Source organism: Clarias gariepinus, chromosome 4, assembly GCF_024256425.1.
Source record: "Clarias gariepinus isolate MV-2021 ecotype Netherlands chromosome 4, CGAR_prim_01v2, whole genome shotgun sequence".
NCBI classification, from domain to species: domain Eukaryota; kingdom Metazoa; phylum Chordata; class Actinopteri; order Siluriformes; family Clariidae; genus Clarias; species Clarias gariepinus.
Genome location: NC_071103.1, coordinates 13,835,132 through 13,855,136, shown reverse-complemented (window position 1 = coordinate 13,855,136; position 20,005 = coordinate 13,835,132). Strand labels below are relative to the sequence as shown.

The window sequence follows — 20,005 nt, the reverse complement described above, 5'->3', positions numbered from 1 at the left end:
AAGTTAACCGACTACTACCTTTTCTCAGCATAAAAACAAAGATATAACTTTTTTTTAAATTTAGAATTAATATATATATTTTTAAATTCATGTACAGGTATTATTAGATTTAGATTAGGTGGGTGCTTTGGAACAAATGTTTTTTTTTTTTTGGGGGGGGGGGGGGTTTAGGCTCAAATTTATTGTTTTTAGGTCCTTTTTAGAAACACAGCTTTTAATCAATTACATACTGTTTCATACAGAACAGAAAGAGAGAAAAAAAAAATAAAAACAGATGCCAGACTCTAGAACTCCAGCTTCCAATTTAAATTTAAAAAAAGTTAAAATCATAATGGTAAGTCCTAGTGAATGTATTTAATTTCTTATTAATAATTATTATATTATAATTCCTAATACTCAATTCTTGATAGCTAAATTCTTAATTCTAAATTATCATTACTTAATAATAGTGTTTATAAATGGCTGGTGATTCTACATTCAAATCAAAGGTAATTTAATTCTCATAAAAAAATCTGTACATTGTTGTGCCCAATCACCCTTCTTTAGGTGAATTGCCAACATTCCATAAACTTTCCATAAACATTGTGTACAGTATATTGGTAAGTGGTGCCACTATGGATTCTGGGCCCCCTCAGACCCTAATATACTTCGGGCGACCAACCTTGAAAAAGATAACAATTTTCCAATTGCTATAGCATTAGACCCTGGACTCAGTCCCTATGCACAGACGTGATGGATGTCCAGCAGACCGTACATACATTAAAGAAAAAAGTCGCACTCAGCTGCATGCCAGCACACAGCATGTGGCACAAATAGTGTCCAGAGTCAACAGAAGGGTAGAGTGACAGATAAATGGAGGAAAAGATATGGCTGATGATACTAAGAGGTATCAAGAGAATGACTGGCTGCCTGGAGCCTAGTGAATGAGATGCGATAAACTGAACATGCACATCCCAGCAAAACACATGACTGATTGCTCTTTGGTTAAAACTTAGAACACACATGATTCAGTATTTTAATAGCTTAATAATTATATTAAAATTAAATTAAATTGGGCAATAGCATCAGTTTTAGATATGCCTAAATAATGCTTTATGATGGGTTCAAATAATGACTTTAATGGCATAGTATCATGTGAAAAACAACTTTTATTACTTCCCTAAAACTGCTAATAGCAATTTCACCAAAAAACTAAAACAAAAAATTTATTTTCAATTGTAACAAGCATAATCAAGGCTACAAAGTTTGCAAATAAATTAATCAGAAGCAAGATTTCATGTAAAGTTAAAATTTTACTTGCTGATAGCCAATACATGTGAGCTACTGGAATACTAGTCTAATCTGACACCCCTGAGATTATTGTAATGAGCACTAAATAATAATTTAGACACAATTTCAATGTAAGGCATTTTTGGGTGGTAAGGTCATTAGGTGAATATACATATATTTGATTTCTCTAGTAAATAATAATATATCATAATAATGCTTAAGTGTAATAATTATACTATATAATAATTTTAAAATTCATATTTTTTTCTTTTTCAGTGTACAAATCCAGTTTTTTCAATGACATAATGTGTATATTTATATTTACAAAAGCTAAGGTTTTATATCTATCTATCTATCTATCTATCTATATATATATATATATATATATATATATATATATATATATATATATATATATAAACCTAGCTACACAATATGGTTTTTATATAGGTTTATATATATATATATATATATATTAGTACTGTCAAAATTAGCGCGTTAACGCATGCGATTAATTTGAAATATTTAACGCATTAAAAAAATGTAACGCAATTAACGCGGTTGCAGTTTTTTTTTTATCTCCTGTTGAGGCCGACGTGTGTTCAACGTGCAAAGAAGTATGGATAAGACCAAGGAAGGACTTTTAGGTGGAAAGTTTCAGTATAAAACTCTGCCGGATGGTTCTGTGGATAAAACAAAAGTAATCTGTACATTTTGCAAAGCCGAATTTAAATACCACAGAAGTAATTCGTCTTTGACATATCACTTAAAAGCAAAACACCCCACCGAAACAATCTCTACAGGGCCTCGCCAATGTAAATTGCATTGATTGTTTTGAAATTCAAATGACACAAATGGCACATACCTGTGTTTTTATTTCTGTAATAAATATGGCTTTTAAGCCAACAGTTAATTTGGAGGATATTAATGGTTTATTGCAGGTATGTTGTTTACATGAGAAAATCTGTGTTACAAGTTAAACAAAAATTCCAATAAACAATCATATTTGAATTTAAATAGTTTTATTGTCTTGAAATTGTCTTGAGTTTACATTAATTATTTACATTTACATATACAAAAAGTTTCAGTCTTTTAATTGTGATTAATCGCGATTAATTGCAAACAAAAATGTGCGATTAATTAGTTAATTTTTTTTTATCGATTGACAGCACTAATATATATATATATATATATATATATATATATATATATATATATATATATATATATATATAGAATTTTTATAATATATATATAATTTTTTTCATTAGCTATGTTTTTCTATAGCTAAGTTCTCTATATTCTATTTCTTTTTTTATTTCATAATTGTATTATTATTTTTTTAAACTATCACGAGCGGCCGTATAAGCATTTCACTGCACATCGTACTGCCTATGACTGTGTATGTGACAAATAGAATTTGAATTTGCATAAAATTTGAATTTATAATAACAAAGTAGGATTATTTCAATAAATGGTTCCATTGTGGACTAGTGGTTTGCATGTGACACTTTCATCCCCTGGGCCGGATTCAGTTCCCTGGGGTTTCCCTGGGAGTGCGCTCCTAATGCTCGTCCTAACACTGGATAAATTAAGGAGGGTTGTGTCAAGAAAGGCATTTGAAAGGCAATTATGTGATCTGCTGTATCGTCTAACCCAGGTTTACATGAAATAAAAATGGCAAATTCCAACAAAAAAAATAAGCTTGAATAACTACATTCGTATGATGAACATCCACCCCGAGTATACATTTACATTTATGGCAGATGCTCTTAATAAGAGTCGCTTACATTCATCTCATTCATCTCTTTAATGCACAAAAGAGCATTAAGAGTTAAGGGCTGAGGGTTAAGGATCTTGCCCATGGGTTCCACAGTGGCAGCAGGGGGTTGTGAACCTGGGACCTTTCGATAAGTATTCCAACTCTTAAACCCTGAGCTACCCCGTCCAAAACTTAAAATGTAAAATTTAGCTAAATGTTTGATTAGTTAAATGAAGTCATTATGTTACTACTGCACTACAATTACAAAGTATTACTTCCTCAAATACATTTGCAATTTTGTAATTCTTAAGAAATCTTTAGAAAGCATTTCAGAGGGCCAATGGTTGCTCTCTGTACAGCTGCATTGTCACAGTACAACACACTGATCACTGACCCCTCACTGGCCTTAAACTATAAACTGGACTTTTATGTGATAAATCTTTTGGCAGCTCATTGTGCTGCCGCGCCACAGTGAAAAGCTGATAATCTCCCTTTAGGCAAGATCAAGAAAGATTATCATTACTGGAAATCAGATCTCCGTAGGTAATTATAGAGGTCAACCAATGATCTAAAGATGGCACCAGTTAAACATCTAATTTAGGACAATTAACACAGGCTAAATGTAAATTAAATTGGTTATATTTGACTTTGAGCTGATAATACATACTGTAAAGTGGTTAGCACAGGATTAATGCAACTTTTAGCTTGGCTTCTATCTTTTTTAGCTTTGTCTAATTGGGTGATAACTGGTAACACTTTTCCTTATTTAGTATCCATATTGTTACTACACTGAAAAATTTGTGCAAAATGAATGTACCAAAACATTTAAATCAAAGGCAGAATTTCTACTCAAATAAAATATGTTGAAAGAATAATCATGGTAAAAATTGTGATGTTTATGTAAATCTCCTTAAATCAGGTTTTTTAACTTTAGTAACTTAATTTATTTCAGAAACATAGAAAAAATATTAATATGTGTATAAGCTACACATGGCTCAACAGAATTGAATTGCATATAATATGCACCAAGATAAATATATAATTATTTATATTATATTTAATCTTTAAATTAAGTTTATTTGTATTCAAACAATTTATTTATTTAGAATAAGAAAATTATATACATTCCTTTTATTTTATGGCCGTTGCTTCCTATAGCATATACATTCCTATACAGTGTTGATGGTTTTTATTTTAAAATTTAAACTAAAAAATTTAAACTAAAATTTAACAGAAAGTTTAAAATAAAGCCTTTCCAAAGACGCTATGGATTCTAATAGTATCTCCATGAGACAGGCCCGCTTAGACAGGTAGCTTAGCTTCCAAGACTGCTTGGCATGTGTAAAGGCTGTTGCTATACTAGTTTCACGGTTTCTACACTGCTAATTTACTCTTCGGCTTCTTCGGCTTTCTACACTGAGATTCTGACCTGTGCTGATATTTGAGTTCAGATCTTGATTGCAAATAAACCTGTGATTACCATTGATGCTATAATTCGAGTTCTATCATTTGTGCTGTTGGATTAGCATTATTAAAGATGTTTATAATCTGCACTCCAACCCCCCGCCACCCGCACCCCACCACACTTACATTATGGATGCAAAGAAATAATTGACTACCATTAATAATCCTGGTGAACAATAGTGCTGTTCTTTGTGGATCGGAGACAAAAACGGTACTCTATATTGCCAAACGTATTTGCTTGTCTGCCTTTACATGCATACGAACTTGAGTAACATCCAATTCTGAATTCAAGGGTTTAATATGATCTTGGCCCCACCCTTTGCAGATATAACTTTACACAAGGTTTAGGAGTGTGTTTATGGGAATTTCTTTTACCATTTTTCCAAAAGCGTATTTGTGAGGTCAGACACTGATGTTGGACGTGAAGATCTGGCTCACTTTATCCCAAAGGTGTTAGTCCTATCGGATTGAGGTCAGGACTTTTTCCACACCAAACTTGCTCATCCATGCCTTTATGGACCTTGCTTTGTGCACTGGTGCACATCCAGTGGAAAACTCTTAATGCGTCAGCGTACCAATGCATTCTGGACAATTTCATGCTCCCAACTTTGTGGGAAAAGTTTGGAGATGTTTCCTTCCTGTTTCAACTTGACTGCACAAAGGGTGGACCAACATCATATGAAACCCTATGGATTAAGACTCGGATGTTACTGAAATTCGTATGCATGTGAAGGCAGGCGAGAGAATACTTTTGGCAATTTAGTGTATATTTATTAAGATTGATCCAAAAAAAACATGGCCAAAATTTGGAGGGAGAAACTGAAATCAGATTCAAAGCCATGTAGCTTATATGGCCAAAAGTATGTGAACACTCATCCTAGTTTATGTAAACACTTAACATTATCTGTTCAAAGAAATAGTCTTGAAGTTGAGTGTAGATTTTGTAAAGCTGCTTTGCCACAATGACCATTGTTAAACGCGCTTTATAAATAAAACTGAACCGAACTGTTCCAGTATGACCATGTCCGCAAAGCAAGCTCCAGAAATGCATATTTTCCAAGACTGGTTGGAAGAACTCACGTGGCATTCACAGAGCTCTCAACTTAACCCCACTGAACACCTTTGGGATAAGCTGGAATGCCAACTGTGTAGTGCCTGGAATGCCTGTCCTCACTAATACTCTTGTGGTTGACTGGGCAAATCCCCACATGTTTTCAACTCTGGTGGAAAGCCTTCTCAGAATAATGGAGGTTATTATAACAGTAAAGGGGGGGATGGTGATCAAATGTGGAATGAAATGTTTAAAAAGCACATTTAAATGTTATAGTCAGATGTCCAGAAACTTTTGGCCTTAGAGTGTAAAGCCTGAACCAAAGACACAGTAGGTAAGTGAGGAAACTATGAAGTACAAGAGAAGAATAAAAATACTATGTAACAAGTGCATGCTACGGTAACTCCTTGCTTATAATGATTCATTATTACTGATTTAACTACCTACTTTTTCATTTTTATTTTTGTAAGTAACTGTGTTAAGCTGCGTAAAGCTTTCTTCAAGAGTTTTTTACAGGGTATTTTCTACAGGGAAGGATATTTGGCATGCTTAAAAGGATTCTATTGTTTGGAGTTCTTTCTGAAAGGGGAAGCACACTGTTTCCTCACGGGGACAAACAATAAACCCTTAAAGGTCTTAGATGAATTTTATATTTTTACATACTTATTTATAGAGGAAATCCTTGGCTGATATCTTGTCCACTGGTCTTTAAAGACAACAACGTTTCTTCTCACAAATTAAAAAGAAACACTGAAACAAATTACAAGAGGTGGAGCAACCGTATAAAACCCTGGAGAAAACAGATATAATTATGACAACTCTATGACAACAAGACGAGATGTAATGTAATGCAGTCTTGAATATAAACTACAGTACAGTATGTAAATGAAATGTTCTTAAAATTACAACAATTTATCTTTTTGAACTTTTACATTTTTTAAAATGATTTAGCAGTTCTAAATACAGGCACTTGTACCATACACTATGTTTAAATGACTTGGTGTCTTTTAGTGAGTATACAGTTCAATTCAATTCAATTCAATTTTATTTATATAGCGCTTTTAACAATGGTCATTGTCACAAAGCAGCTTCACAAAAAATTCAAGAATTATTTTTTTTTTTAGAAAAGAAAAGAAAAGAAAAGAAAATATTTGGAAGTGTGTATGTGTGAGAAAAATGTGTCTCGATTATAATTAGATGAATGAATGATGAATGAAATGTCTCTGATGAGCAAGCCAAGGGAGCAACAGAAGTTGTGTAGATTAACATGAAGTCCAGTTCAGCACAGGGAGTCAGTAGGTGCAGAGGGCAGATGGGGTCTGGGTCACTGGAAGCACAGGAGCAGGATGTGTAGCTCCAAACCATCATAAAGCAGAATCCAGCTGGAGCTGGTCCTTCTCCGGATGCCTCGGGATGGGTAGAAAAATACAGAACAGATGGAGAGAATTAGCGTAGTTGCCATTCAGGATAGGTGTTCTGGAGTATGAGGTTATGGGATGAGTTACGCGTAGGCCAGATTAAAGAGATGCGTCTTGAGTCTACTTTTGAATTGGAAAACCGTGTCTGCTCCCCGAACAGTGTCTGGAAGGCCCAGTCCCAGTATACACTAGCCATGGAAGTGTCCTGACAACGTTATGCAATATCATCACGATAAATGAATCTTTGTTCAAGATCTTTTACTGATGACGGAAGAGTCTCTATCAAATCCAGATAATTTTAATGGAGTTAATGTCAGGACTCTATGGTGGCTAATTCACAGGTGAATTAATGTTTTATTTATTTATTTATTTATTTATTTATTTATTTATTTATAATGCTCCCAGTACAACTCTTTAACAGTTTGAGTCCTGGAATATGCCTGTGCCATTTAGGAAAGAAAAAAAATACTGTGAAATTGATAACCAGTATATCCAGGTCGTCAGCTGATTTAATTTAATGCTACATAATGTTGCTGAGCCTAGACGTGACCTGAAGCAACCCCAGATCAAAACACCGCCTCCAGATGCTTGTACAATGGCCACCACATATGATAGGTGCATCGCTTCAAGGCTTCCCTTCCTCTCCTGATGCACCCTTCGCTCTAATACGGTCAACACGACGTTTTCCATTACTCCAAAGGCCAACCTTTATTCTTTTAACAAACTAAAACTTTTTTATGGTTGTTTTCTAGAAATGCTTTTATTTTCACTGTAAATATAGCTATACACTTTACTGTAGTTTTTCATATAATACAACTTCACTAAGCATTTAAGTGACCTCAACGATGATGATGATGATCATCATCATCATTAATGATTTCTTTCCACCCACATCTCAATGGCAAATTTGATAGTTCACCACAATCCCTGTAATGCACTGGACAGTTCTTTACCCCGTTTAAGCAATTCCATCAATATCCATAGTTGTTTTCTTTGCTTGATTAAGGCAAAAATCGTATATTTCTGACACACAGTAACATCTGTTACTCTCTTCATCAGGTAAGGTTAAAAGAATAGTTGCCAGCTGAACTGTAATATTTAAAGCAATCATATTCCAGTTAAAGCCTACAGTATATTTGAGTAATTGTGACATTGTGTGTGTTTTTGGTTGTTTTTTCTAAAATGCTTTTACACAAGTTTTTGGTTAGTGTTTTGGAATTTTATTCAGCACAAATATTAATATCCACTCCATTAATAGATCTAGGCCTGGATTTGTCCATTTTTACCAAATTTGTCAGCTGCTTTGGGCAAAATTGAACTCCAAATGAATAATGCCAAAGTTTTATACCACAAATCATACCATTTTATTGAATTCAACATTAACAAGAAACAGAAACAGGAAAAGGTGACTAGTAAAGAGAGGTTAATTATGGGCTCTCCTGGGACTCGAGAAGCAGCTTCACAGGTGGTGGAAGATAAATATGTCTGTTACCAATAAACAACACTGGAGATGACCCAGTGTTTACAGCCTGGCATGTAGCCCTGGTGTGCACTTAATCAAATCCCTGACACCCCACCACCATTGCTGAAATACCTTTGCAGAACAAAAAAAATATATTTGCAGAACAAGGCAGCATGTTCACGTCACACTGTCCTACCGGTTTGTGCTGGATCTATCCGTCACTGGCTCCTGTGTCTACTGCTTGCTCTAGTGCTGTCTGTGCAGTAATGCGCCACCTGTGTGATGCATGTTTACTGTCTGGTTTAATACACTAGAACAAGCAACATGTCAATCAGGTTTCTGTACTAAACCGAATCAGTAGTGAGAATGCACAGACAGGACAGGTCCACTTAAAATCACTTTACTATAAATTACCTGAGATAATTAAGAGAGGCAATGCTGTGAACCCTAAATAATCAAAATAATCTGCTTTAGAGAATACAATCCTAAGTCTCAATTGAAGGAGTCAGGACTGCTTTATTAGGAAATGAACTTGCTGAGATTTTCGAAAAGTTAAAGAGAGCCAGGTTAGACATTTTTGTCAATGGCCTGTGCTGATCCCTGGTGTTCAGAGTGTGTAACTGGAGGTTTTGTTGCACAACCACTTTTACCTTTAAAGTTCGGACTGACAAAGAGACTTGAGAGTTTCAGTATGTGTATTTTCTAACTACTGATTCTTTATATGTGTGATGGTTGCAAAACCAGGGGGAGGCATAAAAAAGAAGGAAAAGAATACGAAAAATATGGGAAGACGTAGACAGATATGGCAGGTGACACAGGCAAGCTTACAAACATACAGTATAGACAAGTTGACAGACAAACAGACAATAAGAGATAGATAGATCCAATCATTTGCAACACTGTATTTGTCAATATGTTTTGTAACTGGTTAGTCATCCTTTTAAAGCCATCCACCAAGCAGGAGAGAGAGAGAGAGAGAGAGAGAGAGAGAGAGAGAGAGAGAGAGGCGGAGAGAAGGAGCAAAAAGGATAAAGAGAAAGGAGAAAAGGAGAGAGCGATATATTTAGACACAGCACCAAAAGGAGAATTGTAAGTATTTAAGCCTATTTTGAATTTCACCATAACCTACAGCATTCTCACACCTCATTATAACACATCAATTACTACAGCACTATGCATGCTATTTATCAATAAACTGATCATGTTCATAAATCTGCCAGTGCCTGATTACAGTATATTTCCGATGACAGATCATCGATTGGCATTTACAGTAGAAAGATTTACTTTTTAACACTGAAAATGTGTAGATATCCGAGTAAATCAATGCACATAACGAGGAATGCATGCATGCATAAATACCAGTTAATTTGTTTGTTCACTGTGCATAAATCTAAAACTGGAGAGAGAGAGAGAGAGAGAGAGAGTTTACAGGAAGGGTTGGAAAGCACATTCTTTAGTGTGAACTCATGTCTTGGACATCTTACACCAAAATATGGTCCAGAAAGGCAAAGGAGGGAGAGAAAGAGAAAGAGAACAGCTGTAACCGATATACATTTATTGTGAGGCAAAAATTCAAAGCAACAAATAAATATATTAATGCAATCCATTCTTTGCTTGTTGCATTAGATGTACTGTAGCTACAAGGCTGCAGTCCTACATTTCTCGAAATAAAATAAGAAATCTGCATTAGAAAGGATTAAACACATATATCCTCCTATTAGCCATCCTTATTGCTTCTTGGGGAAGATATTTATGGGTTGAACTTTTAAAAACCTTTTTTGAAGCTTTTATTACCTTAGATCCAATTAACACATGTACTAAAACATCAATGCACTTTTTACATATAGAACTATTGACAAAAAAAAAAACATATAAACTGGTCTGCCACAAGGCTAACATCACTGCAAAGTGAATCAAATAACACAGATTATCAACTACATGTCAGTAAACTGGTGACACCCAAGGTTGGGCGCCCAAGACTCATGGACCAAAGGCCAGTCTATGCGATCCAATCAGATCCCACAGAAAGTCCAATGCAGCACAAACTTGTAAAAAAAGGTCAACGCTGGTTATGATAGAAAGGATACCCAGTACATCATAGCCAGCCATGTGTAGGGTTTAGCAGGAAAACAGTTCGAGGTTGTGGATGGGGCCTCCAAATCTTCCAGATCTCAATCCAACTAAGCATCCACAGGATGCATGGGATAAACAAATCCAATCCATGGAGGCCTCATCCCAAAAGGATCCATCACTAAAATGACACCTCCAGAGAGACCAAAACTGTCCCTGCACAATATCAGATTTACTGTAATGTTTTTTTTTGTTTTAATGTTCAGTTAATTAATCAGTGTCTCGATACTGTGTATTGAGTGTGTCTCTTATAAAATTGCCATGGACAGCGGCAGCGTCCTTCTACCCAGATATTACTTAGGAGACCCATTTGGTGTTCCTGAAAAGTGTCCCAATATCATTTCTTTTGCCAGAAAAGTTCTCACAGCATCTGGCTGAGACTAGAGGTCTGCACTGGGACGCCATCAGAATCCCACGGGATGCAACAAAACAGTTGGGAAAGTCGTAAGTTTTACTTTCATGCGGGCACAAACAAGTGCCAGATGTGAAGCTTACAGAGCAAACAAAGACCTCATTCACTGACCTGAATGTACAGCACTGCTAAGTGGATTTACAGCCTCCTTAGTAATTGCCTGGTCAGAGTTGAAGAGGTTTAAATGATGCCTCTAGTTTGTAAATGAGTTCATGCGCAGGGTATCACGTTGGTGTCCTCACACCTCCAGGGTTGGGGGTTCGAATCTCGTCTCTGGTGTGTGTGTGGAGTTGTGTGTATGTTTTCAAGTTTCCTCCAACACGCTAAAGCCATGCAATGTAAGCTGAGTGGCATTTCCAGATATATGATTGAGTGTATGAGTGTATATGTGTTTGTGCCCTGTGATGGATTTGCACTACATGTAGAGTGTACCCTACCTCATGGTCTGACTTCCCTAGGATAGGTTCCAGGCCTCCTATGACCCTACACAGAATAAATGGGATAGGAAATGAATCCCAAAAGTCCAAATAAAAAACAGCTAATAAAATAAAAGTGTTTCAAACAGATCTCCGGTTTAGGCTGATGTAGCTGAGGCAAAAGAACTGTAAGAGCTCACTTACAGTAACTAACTCATCGTCTATACCGCTTTATCCTGTATTCAGGGTCACAGGGACCTGGAGCCTATCCCAGGAAATGCCAATTAGCCTAACCTCCATATCTGTGGACTGTGGGGAGGAAACCGGAGTACCCGGAGGAATCTCACCAAGCACGGGGAGAACATGCAAACTCCATGCACACAGAGACGGGAATCGAGCCTGGCCAGTAATCGAACCCGGACCCTGGAGGTGCAAGGCGTGCTAACCACTACACCACTGTTTCTTTTTTTGGTTTTTAAACCCAACTAGGCGGCACGGTGGCTTAGAGGTTGGCACTCTCGCTTTGCACCTCTAGGTTCCAAGTTGGATTCCCACCTGCATGGAGTTCGTATGTTCTCCCCGTGCTTGGTAAGTTTGCCCTGGCTACTCTGGTTTTCTCCCACAGCCCAAAAACATGCAGATTAGACTAATTGGAGTCCCCAAATTGCCCTGCAATGGATTGGCACCCCATCCAGGGTGTACACAGCATCGTGCCCTAAGTCTCCTGTCTCCCATGACCCTGTATACTGTACCTCTACCCTGTTCCACTTTTCCACAAAGATGGGCGTGGCCTCGGCTGAGCCTGACAGCTGTTCTGAGGACGTGTGACTGCAGTCACATGATTGTTTAGGACTGGAGCTTCCTACAGTCTATTTGAGCCTCCAAAAACAAATTGGACTCCATATTAACTTAAACACATCTTCTGTTATACTGACCTTCCAGCCTCCTAACATACAGTATGATGCAGATCAATCCCTGCCATCCTTCATCACCCAAATGAGGATGGGTTCCCTTTTGAGTTTGGTTCCTCTCAAGGTTTCTTCCTACTGCCATCCCAAGGAGTTTTTCCTTGCCAATGTCGCCATCATCCTCAGCTTGCTCATCAGGGACAATCTTATCATTTTGATTCATACTGTACACTTTTATATAAATTTTAATAATTCTTTCAACTGTGTAAAGCTGCTTGGCGACAATGTCAACTGTGAAAAAGCTCTATACAAATAAAATTTAATTGAATTGTATACCGAATAAAGCAGTATAGAAGATGAGTGGGTGAGTGAATAAGTGAGCAAATCCAACTTTTTGTACAGGTATGGATATTTCTACATAAAGTTGATATGATATCTGCTGGTTCATTCTCTCTATTACTACTTGCTGATGCACCTTAGTACAATTTCATTCCAACCTGTATATGCAATCGTCACACACATGTACATAGAAGCAGTATTTTAATATTTATATTATTTGATAGCATTTTTCTGCCTCTTTAATGCATCTTAATTGCAAACTTTCCCCCTTCCTCCTCATTGCAATTCTTGCGATTCTTGTTGGCTGCTTACTTGTTATGTGAACTGGCTGCTGTAACAATACAATTTCCCTTTGGGATGAATAAAGTATCACTCCCTTTCTCTCTCTATCCATTTATCTATTTGAAGTATCAGAGAGCTAGAAATACAGATGCACATAAAACAATAAATGAATAATGTGATGTGATGTCTAGTTGCACTAAAAGGAGGGGGTGTACAAGTGAAAGGGAACCATAATGTAATGGAACGTTGCAAAAGCGTGCAAAATTAAGAATACCAAACTCCTTTTAAAAATGTTCATTTAAAAAAATATATATATATTAATAAAAAATAAAAAAAAAACTGTTTGTTTACCCCTGAACCTTTTTTCCATAGATCCCTTTCTACTCTGAAAGATGGCCTGCCACCCATCCATTGTGTTTCTGTACTGTTTCTGTGGTAACGATCCAAAATGCACAACACAACCCAATTACTGGTGGCAACAAAGATTATTTGTTCCCTTCCCTGTTGTTGCAAAATTGTTTGTTGTTTTTCTTGTTGTTCTTTTGGCACAGGGCTCGTTGCTGTTTGGGCACAGCCAAGGGGTAGGACTAATCTGTACTGTTTCTGATTAAATCGCTTAATATGATCCACACTGCTCGTTGTGTCTGTTCGTTTGTTGTTGAGATGTCTAATTTATTAAATGTTTTTTATTTATTTATTTCTTCATCAGCAACGGAGGTTCCCGTCACGGAAGTGCTGGAAGGTTAGTGTCTGTATAAACACACAAAACCAGAGCAAGGATTGGAGCCAGAGAGTGTAAGAAACAACCGTGTGACAATGCCGTGTGTGTTTTAGACTGTAGAGAGGAAACGTACGCCTGCACTAGGATGTACTCTGTCCATCAGCCTATGAAGTCATGCCTCCACACCAAGTGCTTTTATAGGTATCTACGCACATACACACTTTTGTATTGTAATTGTTTTATGTACATTCTGGTATGGAGTGACGTAAACAGGTAAAGCATCTAGTAAATCTTCAAGGATTTACAATGTGAAAGACGAGAGTATGTTAGATTGTACAAACAGGAGGGTGAGTTCAAAATGATCCGCTCTCCGTTATATAAAAACTTTTGTTTTATCAGTGCTTTCCGTTTAAAGTTATTGTCTCCCCAGTCACAGCTGTACAGATGTGCACAAAAGAATAGCAGTGTGCAGTGATTCGCGTTTTTCTGGTCTGAGTGTGTACCTGGTGCTGAAACACCTCATGGAAGAGCATAAACCGAAGTGTTTAAATATCTGCAAACAAAATTTTTTACCAATACTCTAAGGAAGGTGAAAGTTTATTAAAGAGAATCATCATCGCTACAGTACAAGCCTGAGAGTAAACTGCAGAGTATGGGACGGAAACATCAACAATCGCCAACCAAGAAAAAGTTCCAAAGTCAACCATCAGCTGAAAAATTGATGCATTCAGTTTTCTGGGATTCTCAAGGGACAATATTGGAACATTATCAGAAAAAGGTTGAACAATCAGCAGTGTTTATTATAAGATGATTATTGAAGCCAAATTAAACACAGATGATTGCTATCCAGGGGCGTTATGATCTTGACACTGCACGTCCGCACACTTCTGCCTACACTCTCTACTTTCACCTGTTCGGTCACCAAAAAGCAGCCCTATGAGGACAAATATTCACTACTGATTCACAGCTCAGCCTAAAACACATTTGTAATAAGGGGATCTGAAAGCTTGTTGACAGATGGGCAAAGTGTATTAAAAAGCAAGGCGTTAATGTCGAAATTTGTTGTTCAAGGTAATTTCTACAGCCAGAGTGTGGATAATTTTTGACTCCCCCCTAGTACAAAGAAATTATTTTACACACAACTGAACAAATAAACATATTGCGTGTTCAGGAAACAAAGCATCATGCAAAATTAATGACAGAAAGGTCAAATCAACAGAGGCCAATACTGTTGGCTCAATCTGTTAAGGCTGTAGGTTACAGGGTTACTGATCAGAAGGTTGGGAGTTCAAGCCCCAGCCCCCAGCCCCACTGTTGAGCCCTTGAGCAAGGCTCTTAACCCTATCTGCTCCAGGGGTGCTGTATCCTGGCTGACCTTGTGCTCTGGCCCTAGCTTGCTAATGGGAATACTGTATGTAAAAATATGTGGTGTGAAGTAAACGGGGAAAAGGGAAACATGTTCTCCCCATGCTTGGTGGGTTTCCTCCCACAGTCCAAAGATATGCAGGTTAGGCTAATTAGCGTTCCCAAATTGTCCCTTGTGTGTGTGTGTGTGTGTGTGTGTGTGTGTGTGTGTGTGTGTGTGTGTGTGTGTGCCCTACGATGGATTGGCACCCTGTCCAGGGTGTACCCTGCCTCGTGCCCTGAACCTCCTGAAATAGGCTCTGGGTCCCCGCAACCCTGAATACAGGATAAAGCTTTATAGATGATGAGTGAGTGAGTGGAAAGGGGGTAAGTGTTGCATCCTTAATAGAGAGCTTAACATAAGAAGACAAGAGGGAGGATGCAGACCAGGCAACCATCAGTGTTTTAAGGGTTACCATTACTGCAAAAGGAGATTTGCATTCACGTTTAGTAATAAATGGGATATATTTTTGAATTGTGCAAAGTAGAGATCGACAGGATCTCATGGCTCATGTGATGTAATCAGATAAGTTGAAAACACAAATCCATGCATGCCGGATGGACTATATTGGGGTGGATCATGATGGACAGGTCTATCAAAAGGAAGTTCTTTGGTACGTGGTTCTGTAGATTAGTTAAATAGTCATGTCAATGTTGAGCTTTATATGATAGCTTATCATCCACCAGATAATTTAGCTAGTCTAATATCTTCTGTAAAGAAAAAGGTTGTACACCAGCATTGATTAGAAAAAACATTATCTTATTACTGAGTGGCGTAATTTAGCTACTAAATGTAGAACAAAAGGGCATCAAACATTGACTTCTGAATGATACACACATCAGCCTTTCCTTTAATCACCCCATCTGTTTGGATCAAACATATCAGGAGTGAAATGCAGTGTATTAGCTGTTAATTCTGTCTCTTGCAGTCTCCGTCGAGTCTACGTGATCAACAAAGAGCTTTGTGTGAAGACCGTGTGTCCCCAGGAGGAGTTACTGAAAGGTGAGTTACTGAAACAATTGTCTTATTATAAAAGGCACAATTGTGCTTGTACATGTCTATAAGGAGTGTATAATTAAAGAACAATGTAAAAGTAGTCTGTTCCAAAATTACTGGGGAAAAAAAACTAAAGAAGAAAAGAGGTTAGTATTTTATTAGTTCATTATTAAAAAGTAACAAGTTTACACTGAAAATATAACAAAAATCGAACGTATGTCTTAAATTTTTTTTTTTTTCTAAGATGTTCAAACCATAATGTCTCTCCCACTCACTCACACATCGTCTATACCGCTTTATCCTGTATTCAGGGTTGCGGGGGGCATGAAGCCTATCCCAGAAGACTTAGGGCACGAGGCGGGGTAGACCCTGGACAGTGCACACACACATACACACACTACCACCCTAATTCACATACTACAGAAAGGGCAATTTGGGAACAGCAATTAGCCTAATCTGCATGTTTTGGGACTGTGGGAGGAAACCTAAATACCCGGAGGAAACCCATCAAGCATGGGGAGAACATGGAGAACAACTTCCTGAACACTGAGACGGGAATTTAACCTGGCTGGGAATTGAACCCGGACCCTGGAGGTGCTAACCACTACACCACTGTGCCGCCTAAACCATAATCTATATACTGTATATTTAAACAAAACCTTATAGTTAACAGCCTGCAATCCTAGTAATTTGAATTAATTAAATGCAAGTAAAGTGCACATTTACATTTATATCTTTCAATTTACTTGAATATAGGAACTCAGTATGGGAACCGCTTAACTGTGCCAAAAACATGAGTTGACATTGAGGCAGAATTCCTTTAATCATTCATCACCATGAGGAGAATCAGAGAAAACACATAAAGTTTTTTCTTTGTAAATTAATTAAAAAGTGAACCCCTCCTATATTCTAAAGTCATTACATGTAAAGTGAAAAATTTTAAGTGTTTTTTTTTTTTGATGGTTACAGCTAATAGCTCATAAAAATCCCATGTATCTCTTGGTCTAATACAAAACATGCAGCACAATCATTGACACGCTAGCAGCAAGGAGGGTAAGCCACAGAAGGTCATCACTGAAAGGGCTGGTTGTTTGTAGAGTGGTGTTTTGAAGCATATTAGTGGAGAGTTAATTGAAAGGGAAAAGTGTGGTAGGAAAAGAGACACAAGCAACATTGATGATCGCAGACTTAAAAAGCTGGTTCAAGTGAATCAAGAGTCACCATGCACAGGCATCTTCAGGAAATTAGCTACAACTTATGGAATTCCCAGTATGAAGCCACTCCCGAACCAGAGACAATGGCAGAAGTATCTTACCTGGGTTACGAAGAAAAAGAACTTTACAGTTGCTCAGTGGTCCAGTCCTCTTTTTAGATGAAAGTAAATTTTCCATTACTTGGTGTGGAAAGGCACAGGATTCAAGTTGCAAAGGTTTTCGAGTCTGTGATGATTTGGGGTGCCATGTCATGCAGTAACCTAGTAATATTATGTATTATGTATTATTATTATTATTATTATTATTATGTATATAATAACATTATGCACCATGTATTAACATTATGTCAGCAATAACGCAGTGTATCCCAGTGTAAGGGTTAGGCCCTTTTGTAAGGTGCTTTTTTTTGTTGTTGTTGTTGGGCATCTGCTAAATGCCTTAATGTAAAATATAAACTTAAAATGCAAATTGAGAAGGATGCAAGAGGAAACGATTATACTTTGCTCTCACAATAAGGAAGATGGTTACAGAGTCAAAAATTGTTATTGTTTTTTTCTGTCACAAATTTGTAAATTTGCAGAAGATGGAGGCATGTTGGGGTCACCCAGTTTCCAAAATCTACAATTAGACACCACTGTCCATGCCAATAAACAATTTTGCAGACATGTACTTATAACCAGGTTGTATGGTCATTTTGAGTAAAAAATAACGCTTTCTGGCAACAAAAATACAAAGGCGGTTTGGCATTAAGGATCTGTGATGTTGGGCTCTTCTTAAAATACAGGGTTTCATGTACTCCATAAAGGTCAAAAAGATTTCATATATAAATCCAGCAGAAACAATAGGACAATGATCCACAATATATGATTAAATCTATTAAAAAATAGGTTATTGAACATACAGTAGGGGTCAATGAAGGTTTTGACCATCCCATTGCAATCTCAGTCCTGTGTCTTAAACCCTGCGGAAAAACTCGTGTGTGTTTTTTTAAACAATAATTTCTTAGAAGAAATTCATCTCAATTAAAGATTAGACTTATTTCCTTAATAAGATTAAGATTTATTTTGAAGACTATAAATTTACCGCATATTTATACCCAACCTTACCAAGGGTGCCAAAAATTCTGGAACAGAGTGTATATTTCCATTGTTCCTATTTTTGTTGCTTAACATCCAACTCCACCCTTATCCCTCTCCCTCTCTCTATTAGCGGAACTATGCAGAGAGAAATCTGGCTGGCCCAAACGACTTCAGAGGTCAACCAAAGAGAACACTGGCTTCCCAGTAAAACCAGCACATGGCCAACCAGCAACAAAAGCAGAGACAGGACAAGAAAGGTAGAATAAAGAATAAAGAAGTAAATAAACACAACTACAAATGTGCATAACTTTTTTTTTTTTATTTCAAACATTGTATTCAGATTCAAGCTTGTTTTTTTCTTTTCTTTATTATTCTAAGATTATTTCTTACTGCAGGTTGTATGGTATAAAGTGGGGGTCAAAAGTCTGAGACCACATTGAAAATCTGAGTCCATGATGAAATCTCAGACATGAGAACGCACATGGTCAGATTAGCACCAGTTTTACAGCTCCCGGTGTCTTTTGGCACACTGACTTATGAAGGTCGGTGCTCCCAGTGAGCCTTGTTCTGCCATCTGTTGGCATGTTACAAAACTGGTCTTAAAACCTTTTGATACCACCTTGTATTTCATTTAAAACTGGAATTACCAGAATATTCAAGTAATTTAAAAACATTCAAAACAAATAAAGTACTTTTTGTTGAATATTTTACTATTTCTAGGTCCCCATGTATGTGTGATATTGAAGATGTTGTAATGCTTTGTACAAAAGGTTAGACTTTCTCCAGGTATAATCTCATCTGTTGAATAATAGATTAGATGTAAAATTAATCTAAAGGTTTTGCACAAATTTGTGGAGTCCACACCCTAAAGGAAAATACTAAGTACTCTAAACATACCAAAGAAACACTGATGTGTAAAAACCATAAAGGTTCCGATTTTTTTTTTAACTCAAGTTGTGGTCAATAATATATCTTCTTTAATATATTCTGCAGAATATGGAATAGATAAAGCCTCACTGAGACTCTCAGACTTTTGGACCATAGTCTTGAGCCATAGCTTCACATTCTGCTTTCAAAGAGCCAGACTTTCTTGTATTTCTAATGTAGACTTGACTAGACTTCTTGAAGGACTTTTTTGCCTCTCATTTTCAGTCCGGTCTCTGTAACTGTCCAATTTCAGAGAAAAGTTTCTTTGTTTAGCCTCACAGTGACCTCTAAATCATTCACGCATTTAAAAAGCATCTAACTTACGTTATGGACCTTAAGATAATGACAAATGATCAGGCCGTATTTGGTATACTTTTGATGCTAAATGCTGAGTGGTTGGAACAGACAAGAAGAAAATGAGGCTGCTGCTGAGCTTCTTACATAAACAACCACTTTTTAAATTTTAGGTGCTTTCAGCCTTTCATATTAAAACATTTGTTCCCATTTAATCTACATCACGTAGTTAAATTTACTATGAAGAAATGAGGGGTGGCTCAAGACTTTTGGACAGTTCTCTATATGAACTGATATTTCGCTAAATATATATCCACATTATCAATATCGTGCCTTATATAGTTCACCTCATATAATTCATTGTTTCAGTGTAAGTAAATTGTATGATGCTCACATGGCAAATAAATGTTTTTCTTTCATGATGAAGATTTCATTCAATAACTCGACTCAAAATTG

At 36.8% G+C, this 20,005-nt stretch overlaps 1 protein-coding gene across 1 annotated transcript; it reads left to right on the top strand.

Moving 5' to 3' along the window:
• The first annotated feature begins 9,417 nt into the window (after nucleotides 1-9,417).
• On the top strand, nucleotides 9,418-19,975 carry mfap5 (microfibril associated protein 5). Its single transcript, XM_053494651.1, has 7 exons — nucleotides 9,418-9,515; nucleotides 13,286-13,348; nucleotides 13,465-13,494; nucleotides 13,623-13,655; nucleotides 13,748-13,835; nucleotides 15,968-16,041; nucleotides 18,459-19,975. The coding sequence occupies exons 2-7, from the start codon at nucleotides 13,306-13,308 to the stop codon at nucleotides 18,587-18,589; spliced, it is 399 nt and encodes a 132-aa protein (XP_053350626.1). The 5' UTR covers nucleotides 9,418-9,515; nucleotides 13,286-13,305; the 3' UTR covers nucleotides 18,590-19,975.
• Nucleotides 19,976-20,005: the final 30 nt, after the last annotated feature.